This window comes from Macadamia integrifolia, chromosome 7 (assembly GCF_013358625.1).
Source record: "Macadamia integrifolia cultivar HAES 741 chromosome 7, SCU_Mint_v3, whole genome shotgun sequence".
Lineage (NCBI taxonomy): Eukaryota > Viridiplantae > Streptophyta > Magnoliopsida > Proteales > Proteaceae > Macadamia > Macadamia integrifolia.
The window spans coordinates 30,188,759-30,201,396 of record NC_056563.1 but is presented as its reverse complement, the minus strand read 5'-3'; the positions used below and the strand labels follow the sequence as shown (position 1 = coordinate 30,201,396).

At 36.6% G+C, this 12,638-nt stretch overlaps 1 protein-coding gene across 3 annotated transcripts; it reads right to left on the bottom strand.

Moving 5' to 3' along the window:
* Positions 1–1,417: 1,417 nt before the first annotated feature.
* Positions 1,418–11,551, bottom strand: LOC122083416 (pentatricopeptide repeat-containing protein At5g38730). 3 transcript variants are annotated; one of them, XR_006141653.1, is made up of 4 exons: positions 11,140–11,550; positions 9,194–10,564; positions 2,099–2,790; positions 1,418–1,867 (listed from the first exon to the last, which is right to left on the bottom strand). XR_006141653.1 is itself a non-coding variant. In XM_042651216.1 (4 exons), the coding sequence occupies exons 2-4, from the start codon at positions 10,491–10,493 to the stop codon at positions 1,848–1,850; spliced, it is 1,539 nt and encodes a 512-aa protein (XP_042507150.1). In that variant the 5' UTR covers positions 10,494–10,564; positions 11,140–11,551; the 3' UTR covers positions 1,418–1,847. The 3 variants fall into 3 exon arrangements, 2 of the variants coding, with proteins under 2 accessions (XP_042507150.1, XP_042507149.1); XM_042651216.1 differs by having other exon boundaries at positions 2,572–2,790; positions 11,140–11,551; XM_042651215.1 differs by having other exon boundaries at positions 1,418–2,790.
* Positions 11,552–12,638: the final 1,087 nt, after the last annotated feature.

Below are 12,638 nucleotides of genomic sequence, written 5' to 3'. Positions count from 1 at the left end.
TTCTGTCATGCATGACAAACACAACTCTTTTTTATTTTTTGTGGATAAAGAAGATTCCAGTCTAGCTGAATTATGTCATCAGTATTACAGGAACTAGCCACCAAGCAACACACAAACAGCAAAGCACCTCAGCAGTCCATCTCGAAACTCCTGAACATAGTTGTCAAGGCATTGACACCTTGGTGTCCAGGTCCCCTCCAAAACGTCTTGGGTTGCCTAGACACCATGACAACTGTGCTCCTGAACCTACTTAAATTCATCTTTGTTTTGTTTCGTGCAGCTACATCAAAGAAGAACTAAAGAATACAGTAACACAACATTAACAACTAGTTTTATATGCAACACCTCTTTGTGTGTGTGTGTGTGTGTGTTGGGAGGGGGGAAGAACTAGCGACATGATTATCAAAATTGTTCATTACTAGCATCCCCTGACAGATCCATGATTTCTGCATATTCAAAATGATGTCCTTGGAACAATGCTATTCATTTGTTTGACAATCTTAAGTCTTAACAACATTAATCAGATTTTAAGGATCAACTTTGAAGAGTCAGGATCAAATATTGAAGTTTGAGGAGATCACTGGGACACATACTGTATACTGACAAAATTGAGTGGAATCTTAATAACAGTATGCATCTAGCTAGCAAATTACCGAATTCCATACGAACTTTCGTAAGTAAGAATAAAATGTTGAATATAATTGAAAATTTATGGAAAGAAAAAGAAACACAAGATTTTCAATCATGTTCATACTATGCAAATGGAACAGGCCTTTCACAAAAGAGTTAAAAATGGAAGAAACTATAATAAATAGATTTCAATTTTGTATGTATTTTATATTATAAATACTTTTATAATAAAAGATGCTATTTTTATTCACTGTCTCTGAATACAGCTATATAAAACAAAAATACAATCATATCTGGTCCCTATTTAATTACAGCACATTCAAACACAAGCATATCTCTACTAGTCCCAAGTCTGAGACTTTCTAAGTATAGTCACAGACAAGGTAAACCTTGATTCATTTTCATTTTATCTTTAAATAAACTTGGCATGGACAAGCAATTGCCACAGGTGAATGGCCCTGTATTTCTCACAGCATTCAGAAGCTGAACACATACAGCAACACCATGCTAATTAAAGACATCTTACAAAAAGCCATGATAAAAAATATTATTCTTGAATCAACCATAAACTGTTAAGGGAGACACTAAATTTAATATATGAATGACAACCCAAATGAAGCAATATCAACCAATCACCCCCAATATATTAACAAGACCGAAGACAAGCCTAGTTGAGATAGGGTTGTTTTCATAGAGAAGGTAAAGAGAAAAAAAAGTCCGGCAAAGGTAAGGGATCCGGAATGCTTCCGGAAGGTATGCATGGTCTTCTGGAAGCAAAAGGCAAATCTTTATGAACTAAAGAACAATAGGCATATTAATTTCTTATATGTAACAATCAATCTTCTTAATGTTAAATACACAATCAGCTGATACTTACAAAAAAGAAGAAATAAAAAGAAAAAGAAAGAGAGAGCATTGCCTACTGGAAAATTCATTTTGAGTACCTTGCAATCAAATTTATTTTGGAGAGCAGGTTTAAACTTCAAGTAGGAATCCCAGAGATGTTCCATCCCAATAAGGGTCATATAGATCCACTGAATGAATTGCCACCTTCTCACATCAGTTCTTACTTTGAGATCCAAAGATGGTTTAAACTTCAAGTAGGAATCCCAGAGATGTTCCATCCCAATAAGGGGTCATATAGATCCACTGAATGAAATGCCACCTTCTCACATCAGTTCTTTCTTACTTTGAGATCCAAAATCTTTGGAAGTTGTTCATATGGTACTGAATCTTACTGCAGCCAATCAATACATCAAGTTCAATTTTCCATTGATTGGTACAAATTCATTCTCAATTCCTGAGGAACTATAAATAAAATTAGGGGCCGGTTGACAGATATAAACCATATATACTTAACAAGCTCTGCATCCACAGAGTGAGGGTTATCAGGGGGGAAAATGAGGACAATCATTCACAACACAAGGTTACCAATCTATATTGACTGATATTTGGCCTATGAACTTACAGTTGTCAACCTTTCCGTCCATTCAACAATGGGTCTTCACCTTGCATCAGCCTGCACATATAATTGTATGTGTTTGGTAGACGGCCCTTCTAATCTTCCAAATGGATCATTCACATAAAACCCTCTCCTCCCCCACCACACCCCCCCCCCAAAAAAAAAAAAAAAAGGAACTGAACTTCTAATGTTTAAATTCATCATCTTCTTTATGGAAAATGGACTCTTGAAACAGTTTCAATCCAATGGCCTCATCATGTAGAGAACATTGTTTGAAATCAGGCCTCTTTCAAACGCAAGATCCCAAAATAGGCCTAAGATGCCAGTATCATCAACATAAGAAGCATTCAAGGATTTGTAGATCTTAAGTGTTATCATCAACTTCCTTTTTGCCATGTCATCAAACATCTCTGAAGTAAAATTCAACTTCCCAGCTTTCATGTAAGAATAGGCCAGAGTGGTGTAAACAACACAATCACCTGATATACCCTTCTCTTGAATTAGATTGAAGACCTTTTGTGCACATTCAAGTTTTCCCCTCTTACAAAAACTTCGTATCAGTGCTCTGTAAATGGAGATATCTACGCAGAAGCCTCTTTCAATGAGCTCATGAGGGAGTCCTAGAACTGCTTCCTCATTCTGTTTGTTGCAGTATCCATCCACCAGCCATGAATAAGTGTAATAACATGGAGAGAATCCTGTAATTAATTCGTCACATTTTGCAATAATTATAAATACAAATTTTGGAATGAATTAGAAATTTACTGGAGATAAAGAAAATTGAACATTATATGCATGCAGCACCCAATGAAATTATGACCAACTTGACTGAAGTAATCCATTCTGCAATGCAATGACACGTATATCACAAAACTTGTTTTTCCATTCAACTCTATTCAGTCATACACTCTTACTAATTCTCAACCTAAGCTATGCATTTATTTCTCACTAACTCTCCTAAAGTCATATTAGGCCTGCATCTCATTTTTTAGCTCCTCCAACCTAAGCTATATTATCCCTCTTTACCAGTCAGTGGTGCATGATAGCATAAAAAAACGTCTTTGGTTTTATCCTAAAGAGGCATATACATGGATTCCAAATTCTCAACAATCCATTTTCTACAACCTATGTTGAAAAACGATGGGACAAATTAAACAACTTGTCCAAAGACTTCTTATAAAGGAATTTGATCACAGGATCCAGTCAAATTCATTGAACTTTATACTAGACAGTTGGTCATTTTGTGTGCACATGCGCGTGAATCATGTATACGGGGTGGATCTCATTTTTGGACATGTGACTTTTGGACCATAGTTATTAAGGCGGAAAGGCGATCAAAGCGTTTGAGAGTCTTTCAAAGTGGTTTGGCGATAGGGCGGGCATAAGGCGTCGCCTTATCGAATAAAGCGTTCTAGTTTTGTTTTTGTTATGTCATTTTATTTGGTCTTATGGTTTCATTAATTTTATATGGGTTCCAGATTTTAAATTAACAAATACATAGAAAGGCCTTCCTATGTGATCCAGGCAATTACGTCCCACGGAAGAATGATGTGGCAATTCTGACCGTTGGATGGATAGGGCATCGTTTGGATCACTCATGTGTCAAATTTCAGAGCCAAATGCAGCCACATACATTTTCCCCTGTTCTTTTGTTTTCCATCTATCTATTTCATCATAGTGGATTTTCAAAACTTTTATAAACTCTGTATGAGCTGAAACTTGAAAAGAGAATGGGGAGCTTGAGCCCTTCCTCTCCATAAAAATTTTGATCCACTAGATGTCCATAAAATTAGTAGCTCCAACAATTACTAGTTTGAGAGATTCCTATGTTATTTTAAAGGGTTTCTGGCTGAGAGCTAGTCTCGATTTCTAATTTTCTTCACTAGAAGAATTAGGCATGCCGGATTCCTACAAGCCACTTTAAAATCCAATAATTGCCACTCGGTAGATCATATGGGGTAAAATTAGGCAGGTAGACGACCCCTAGGTCCCCTACATGTATGTCAAGTGTCATCCCAACTGGAGTTTTCCATGTGGCAAAACCATAGTTATTAAGGCGGTGAGGCGACGGAGGCGTTTGAGAGTCTTTCGGAGCGCCTTAGCAATAAGGGCGGCATAAGGCGTCGCCTTATTGACTAAAGCGTTCCTGTATAATTTTTTTATAAAATCATTCTCTTTGACTCAATTCCTAGTTGAATCCTATTACTCATATGTTGAATCCTATTAAATAAATACCAGCAAACAGAATTAAAAATTGAAATCAAAATAGGGCAGATTAAGAACAAAATGCAATTCAGCAACTGTCCAATTGATAACCTACTTAATGGCAATCTAACAGAATAAACTAGGTAGTAATAAACTAATATATAGCTGCATATAAGAGGCTATAAGCATATTGAAATATTGAATTAATTAATTAAAAACAGAACCACAGCCCACAGGAATAACAAAAGAAAATGAAGAAGAAAGAAGAAAAAAAAAAACAGGTATCGTATGTAGAAGTTGCAGAATAGAAGAAGAATGAAGATCAGAATAAGAAAGAGAAATAAGGGAGAAGGGAGGAGAAAGAAGAAAGAAGGAAAAAAAAAAAAAAAACAGAGATAGGAACAAAAAAATTAGGGTACAGAGCTCAATAGCACATCCGCTTAGTGAAGAACAGAAGAAAATGAAAAAAATCAGGTGAATCGTGTTTCACTGTTTTGGTTTTTCTGTGGAGTAACTTTAAATGCTAGAAGCTAATCCCATGCATCTCAAGTGTTAACAAGACCATACACCAACCAATAAAAAATCTATATTTGGAATGTACTTAAAGTAATTTTTAAAAAGTATTAAATTACAAAATGATTATAAGGCGGCCGCCTTACGTGATACAATTAAGGCGTACTACTGCTTTACGGCTTTTGGACCACCTCAGCGCCTAGGCGTCGCCTCAACAATGCCTTACCAACCCCTTAATAACTATGGGCAAAACATAGCTTTGAAAGTCCATGGCCATGGGAGAGTGCATGCTAGTTGTCGGACACCCATAGGCGTGCATGGCCATACATGGAATGCATGCCAATACGCGGGGGGTATTTCATTGGATTAGACACTGACCTGTGGCTGATCTAGACCATTATCTTTTCATCCAATGGTCAGAATAGCCATATAATCTATCCACGTGGCAGGGAGTGTACAAACCTCTTTCTCAAGGATTAAAAGGGTATACCTAGTGCACTAGGCTCCCGCCATTGCAGGTTTGGGGAGGGTCATAATGTATGTAGCCTTACCCCCACTTCACGGATAGATTGTTTCCCGCATAGTTGTCACGGTGCCAAGGAGGTGGAGGGTTGTCTAAGCGCTTAGGCGTCCTCCTTAAGGTGAACAAGGCGACAAAGTGTTATTTTTTATTTTTCCTATTTTCTAGCATTATTTAGTAAGCTCTATATACCTTATATCATAAAAAATCAAGATTAAGCAACATCAAGTCATTAAAAATCAACACTTAGCCATATTAAATCATAAAAAATTAACATTTAGTCATATTAAGTTATAAAAAATACAAATTTAGAGAAATTCTCTTGTTCTATAATAAGTTTGACTGGTCAAATGATATTATTTTTACATGAGACTTTTTATATTAGTTATAATATAAAACCAAATTTCCAACAAGTCTAAGATTACTTAAATCTAAATTGTAATGACAAAGTTATGCTAAAGTTATGCTCTGGTCAAACTTATTTTTAAGTGCGCAAATGCTGTTAAAATCGTCTGAATGAAAATAATTTTATGGTATCAAAACAAAAAATTATTTTACCGGACTTTTGGTTTTTAGCAATGTTTTAACATGATAGAATTTATTAAATTTTCATAATTAAGAAAAACCCCAGTATTTAAAAGTTGAAAATTGCCCCTATAACCAAAATCCAGTTTTTGTTCTTGGACTGGGGGGTTGACTTTTTATCCTTTTGGAATTTGATTTTTAAACTATTTTTATTGGATTCAAATAAGGGGTATTTCCTTATTTATGAATAATATCTTAAGTAAATACATTTACTTAAATGATATTTGGCATAAATAAGTGCCAAAACACAAGGCGGCATGCAGTGCAACAAGGCGATTGTCGCTTAGGCCCCAGGCAAACAGCTTGGACCCCTAGTCGTCGCCTAGGCGACGCCTTGACAACTATGGTTTCCCGTGAACCTCTTTCTCAAGAATTAGAAGCTAAAAATCTATTTAAGCTTATCTGTACAAGAACCTTGAGCACTGGAATGAAAGTAATGAAACTTTCAAGAGATAATTAGCTGATCTGTTTGTTTGCTCCAAATTTGTGGCTCTGGAGGTCACTAAACTCACTAATAAGTTGTAGTTGAACAAGAAAAATGCTCAGTTGTAGCTAAGTAATAGAGTAGTATGTGTATGTCAGACTAGATCACATAGGACCTAATCCCAAGCAGGATCTGAAAATAAAATCTGGCTGAACAGGGAGAAATTAGAGAACTCACAAACTGGACCTTTGATGAGCCTAATATTTGGATCCAATGGAGCTCTTGTATGCTCCCACAAACCCTCAAAGTTTAGTCAAATTATGATGACCGAGCTGGGAGATATGCTGGTTGCAAGAAAACGTGAACTTTTGGACAACCTTCAAGAATTGTAGGTAGGAACTTCTGATGATGCTCAAAACTGGAGTAAAGAACTTTTGTATGATGTTTAAATATCCATCGAAAGATGTAATGCAGACTAGAATCACAAGTGATCCTAATCCCAGCCAGGATCTGAAAAATCTGGCTAAATAGGAAGAAATATGAAATCTCACAAACCGTAGCTTAAATGGAGCTGAAACTTGGAGTAGATGAAGGTCCTATATGGGTGTAACTGAAAATTAAGAGGTTGTATGCGTGTCTCTCTGATCACCAATCTTGGAGGCCTTCAACTCTTCAAACAATCTTGTCATAGCTCTCAAAACACTCTCACAAAGGTTAAAACAGAAAATAAAAAAGAAGAAAAGAGAATTTGATGGTGGTGTTGAGAAAGGGGAAGAAGAATTAGTGAATGGGCATCTCAACCCTCAAGGTAATAGCTATCTCAGCCATGAGTAAACATTCAATTTTTATAAACTTCAATACTTTTTTCATTATGATCAATGGCCTTTAAATAGCCTTACAAAACTTGGACACAAAGAAATAACAAAAAAAGAAACTAATGGACTGAAATAAGACTTTCTAATTTGTGTCTAACTTGCTAACCAAGCTTAACAAAATTAGATACTAACAATTAATTTCAAGAAGGAAACTAACCTAAGTTACAAAATAGAAACTTCTTTGACTAAAAAATAGGAAACTAACTAGCTCACTAAGAAAATAGAAACTAACTAAAGTCAACTAAATAGGAAATTAATAATAGAAGATTTTAACACACAGTACTGTTCATGTGAACAATGTCAATGAACAGTGTTTTCTGACTCTTGTTTTTCTCTTCGTCTTCAAGCTTTGATCTGCATCAAGATGAGCCTGAACTGCTGGTTGGTTGAAGAGATCTGACCTCACAAAGACTTAGTCAAGTTTGGGGCTGAAACTGGAGGTTTCAGTCAACTCTCAGCGCAGGTCTGATCAGGCCTTGCTCTCTTGATCGAAGGTCCCTTTGGGCAGCCAAACAAAGCCCCAAAAGCTTAGGGTAACCTAGTCTCTGTGCTGCTACCTGTGGTACTCGAACTGCTGTCCAGAATAAGGTCTTCAATGGCTGCCGCAGAGTTGTTTGTATCTCTGGACTGTGTTGATTGATGCCTTGATAATAGATCTATCTCTCAACACTCAAAGGCATAACAGAAAATAAAGAGAAAAGATTGAAGAACAAAAGAAAGAAGGAAGAGAAGAATGGGGATAGGGGAATGGCTATCTCAGCCTAGGTCTCTCACCCTCAACTATTCTAGTTGATAAAAAACAAATCTATTTCATGTTTAGGAGTAAGCATGGCTCACAAAATAACTTTTCATTCATTGTGTAAAGCATTACAATAGATCCATGCCTCTTATGTTAGTTCTCAAACTGAATTACAATTAGGAAGCTTCCAAAATTAGGAAACCTTTTGAAAATAGAAACTAAAACTTAAAACTAATCTTTTCTAAACTCAACTACTTGACAATCAAAGTAAACATAAAGAAAGAAACTTCTACTAGCCTAATGTCTCCTAACAAATAAGACTGACTTGTCATCCAAGACAAACCCAAAAAGGAAATAAAAACTTCCTAAGTTACAAAGCTTGCTTGCCAAGACAAAAACAAAGAAATAAAGATTGAAACTAATATCTAATATCCTAAAAACCATTGGCAGCATCTCTTCCATCATGTGAACAGTACCTGTGTGAACAGTAATAGAAGGTTGCTGGCTCGATTGGCCCATGTTGGGGCTGACATGCTGCTGGTTCGAGTGCCAGAATTGGAACTGTTGGCTTGGTTCATTTGGGACCAACAGCACCTTCTTTTAGCAGCTCAATCTACATCAAGTAGTGTTGATTTTATTTGTGCTGGCTGCCATAGATAGTGACATTCCAAGGTCTGAGGAAAGAAATCCCTCGAACTTGATACTAAGCATCTGACTGAATATGGATGAATATGGAAGTTCCCTAGATCTGCACCATTGTTGTCAAAGCGTTAGGCCACCCAAGGTGTTGGGCAACACCAACAAGGCGTCTATCCAAAAAAAAAGCACCTGGAAATCCCCCTAGGCACAAACCTGCTGTCTCAACCTCCTTAAATCCTGGCTACACCATTAATACATCCCATACCATCCATCAGAAGGCTATCCTTTTTTCCTACCCATAATAGCAACTTAAACCTTACTCCTACTAGTTGATATCTGATAGCCCTAAGTTCTTAGTTCAATATATAAACCCCAGAATAACCAGAATCAAGTCATAAAAGTTATAAGCATACAGAAGAGCTTCATCATCGCTCTTAATGTTGCAAATACAGTAGTGAAGCATTAGTCATTAACTATGTTAGTTTCATAACAAAATACAAATTACCTTTCCTTCTATATCTTATATTATCAACTTCTATTTCATTAATGCATCAACTTGTAAATTTATACTTGAGATTTAGCTAGTGGGATTGAGGCGTACCTGCATCAAGCATGTCAAACAGGACATCTTTGGCATTTTTTATTTCCTGTACCTTGCAAAACCCATGAATCAGAGCCTTATAAGTGAACTCGTCTAGGGATAATCCAGACTCCAACATCTTGTTCCTAACTCTCCAAGCAGATGCTGTATCTCCAATCTTGCAATAAGCATTAATCAATGTGTTGCAGGTAACATTATCAGGTTCAATGTTCCTCTCATTCATTTCATTCAAAAGTTTATTTGCAGCCCTCATCTTCCTTTCCTCACACAGCTTCCGTAGGATGGCATTATAAGTAACAACCCCGGGGTATAATCCTTTTGACATCATTTCTTCATGTAGTAGTAAAGCTTCCTCAAGGTTGTTTGCTCTACAATGTCCATCAATAAGTGTAGTGTATGTTATCTGGTTTGGAGTTGCACCCTTGATTTCCCTAAAAAGCCTTAAAGCCTCCCTCATTTTACCCTCTCTGCAATATCCATAAATAAGGGAGTTGTAGGTTACAATATCAGGATATATTCCATCCCTTTCCATTCTTTCCTGGGCTGCCAAAGCTTCATAGTGCATGCCCTTTTTGCAAAAGAGAGAGATCAACGTGTTGTAGGAAAAAAGATCAGGTAAAATGCCCCTTGCTTCCATCTCATTCAACAATTTTTCTGCCTTCTCCACATCCCCAGACTTGGAACAAGCATGAATTAGAACATTAAAAAAGTAGAGGTTTGGGACAACCCCAATCAGAAGCATCTTCTTGTAAGTTTTCCATGCTTTATCAGTGAGTCTAGCCTTCACCAATGCGTTTAAAAGTGCAGTGCAGGCATGTAAATGAGGTCTGAACCCATTCATCCTCATTTGATCAAAGACTTGAATTGCATCCTGGGTCATCTTTGATTGAGCATAAAGGATCACTAGCCAACTTAGTATCTGAGAATTTGAATCAGGGTCATTGTGGCTGCTAACAAGTGCATTTAATACTGAAGGTGATGAGAGAAAATCCTTCAAAGCAATCCTTTTAAGCAAGTCCTGTGCTGTTTTGAAATGTCTTTGCTCGGTGAGGATATGAATCATGGTCCAATAAGTTTGTAAGGAATGTTTGTAGAGAGGAATTGATTCTATCAATTTGAAGAATGCCCAAGAAAGAAAGCCATCAGTGGAGAGCTGTAGCAAGACCCGATTAACAGTCGTGGATGAAAAGCTTGAAGCGATCTCAGGTTTTAATAGATCATGCCAATTTCCTTTCACAAGGATTGTGCAAATGCTTTGAACTATCTGGGTCTCGTTCTTTTGATATACCAAATTGGCCATGGAAGGGAACCTCTTGACCCTCTAAGGCTCTAGAATAACAGGGAATAATAGGAGGACTAAGTTTCTTTCACCTGAGGAGAAGAAAAAAGTTTACACTATCTCCCCAAGATATAAAACAAAACAGAAGCAAGTCCATCAGACTAAATTACACAAAACAAAAATCAGAATATAATACAGCGAAAAGGTGAGGCTGAAATACATGGTTGGGGTTCCATCGAATAAGTGAAAAGTTTAATTTTCTTAAGAAAGAAAAGAGGGGTACACATTCTCAATAGAATGTTTCGTGTTTTCAGTTGCAACTAAGATATTTCACTAACAAATCGGGCTCTGTCCCTAATTTTCCTTCTCAAGATCTCTATGGAGATGAAAGTTCGAGCTTGAAGAGTAAAAGTTTGCACAAAACCAACGACCCAACAGGCTAAAAACTCCCCCCCCCCCCCCCCCCGCGCCTCCGCCCCCACATTGGGGGGTCGTACAAGAACCCATTCCCACTGAAATCGTCATCTATTCCCTTATTATATAATGGAAAAAGGTAACTTCTAAAGCTCAGAATCCCTCCCGTGTAAGAAAACCTTTTCTCTCTAACCATTATTCTGCAATAGTTGAATCCACAAAACCATTTAGATGAGGGGGAAAAAATTCTTACCAGATGACTCAGCTTCTGCTGCTGCTGCTCTCTGTTCCATCCCATTCTTCTTCTCTTTCACCAAAAAGCCTTGTAAGCTTGATACAGTGACTTCATAAAAACTGAGAAACAAGAAGCAATTGAGGGAGTGGAGTTGCAGCGGCTAAGTTGCCGACCGAATGGAAGTAAAACCGAGAGGGAAGCGAGGACCGTATGGATGGAAGAGCTGCAGCGGGAAGTCGTCGGCCGAATGGAGAGTGTGGGTCTAACGACCTGTCCGCTTTCGCCCATGGGTCTCACGATTTGAAAACACTGTCAAGCAACGGCAAAGAGGCAATCCATTATTAATAAATAGGTCAGGGTCTTCCTCCATAGTTGATGCTCCCTCAAGTCCTCAGCCTCACTTCCCAACTTTTGGAACTCAAAGAATCTGAACCGTATTTTACCAAAAAAAAAAACTTTGGCCATAGGTTTTTACTGTATTTTGCCCGATAACCTTATTTGTTTACTGTTATATGCATTTTTTAATAGTTGCTAATGTAAATTTAAATTTTTTTTTTAATTGAAATGTATGTAAACTTGACATTGAATAACTTAAACTTATTGTATATATGTTAATCGATTTAACGTCTATTAACAGTTTAAACTTTAAAATCAAAACCGAATCATGTTTCCAATTTTAAAACCAAAATCGAACCATTTAATAAATTATTCCACAATTTCAGTGTAAATGGTCGATTTCAAATTCACATCCTCAAGAGAATGTTTTTTAAAAGATATTGTACCAACGTGGGAGTCAATGTAAACACTAGTAGAAGCATTAACATAGATAAGGTTTTTGCATGTAGGACGGTTGGGAGTACTTGGGACTATCATTTCTCTCCTGCTATGTCTGAGCATAGGGGCTTCACTACCTTTTAGACATCTTTTTCTTTGTAAGGAATTATTTTTGTAGTTATAATTTTAACGAATTACTTAGCGTATTATTTAGATTTTCTACAATATATATATATATATATATATAATAAGATTTTATTTTCTCATAAAAAAAATATAATAAAACATAAAATGTAACATTTTAGGGAAAACTGATTCTTGTGTTTTTCTAATTTTTTTGAATAGAAATAGGTAAAAACCTGTAGGGTATGCCAGATTCAGTTTCTTATTTTTTTGAAATGAATTGGACACTTTTCATAATTGGGAGTCCCTTTTTTGGCACATGAAAACCTTGCTTTTTATATTTAGAATCGATCATGACCAAAAGGCACAGAATCAAATGACTCACCTAAGTGAGGAGGGGTAAATCAGAAAGTTTAACTCAAAATATAACAATAGGGTATTAGACATCTTTTTTTGATTGAAAGAGAAAAAACTAGTAACAGCAAGTACTAAGATGATACATTATTTGCATATACTTCAGGGGTTCTTTTTGAGAGGACTATTGAGTATTGATAGTAGCTGATGCATGGTTGGGCAACTTTCTATGTCTTTACAGTAAAAAGTTATCGTATTTGATAGAT

Bases quoted from the DNA above. Each gene is read 5' to 3' on its own strand.
- LOC122083416 (XM_042651215.1), bottom strand. From the start codon at position 10,493: ATGGCCAATTTGGTATATCAAAAGAACGAGACCCAGATAGTTCAAAGC. The intron at 2,791-9,193 runs GTACGCCTCAAT...AATTAATTACAG, and splicing joins GTTTGACATGCTTGATGCAG to GATTCTCTCCATGTTATTAC.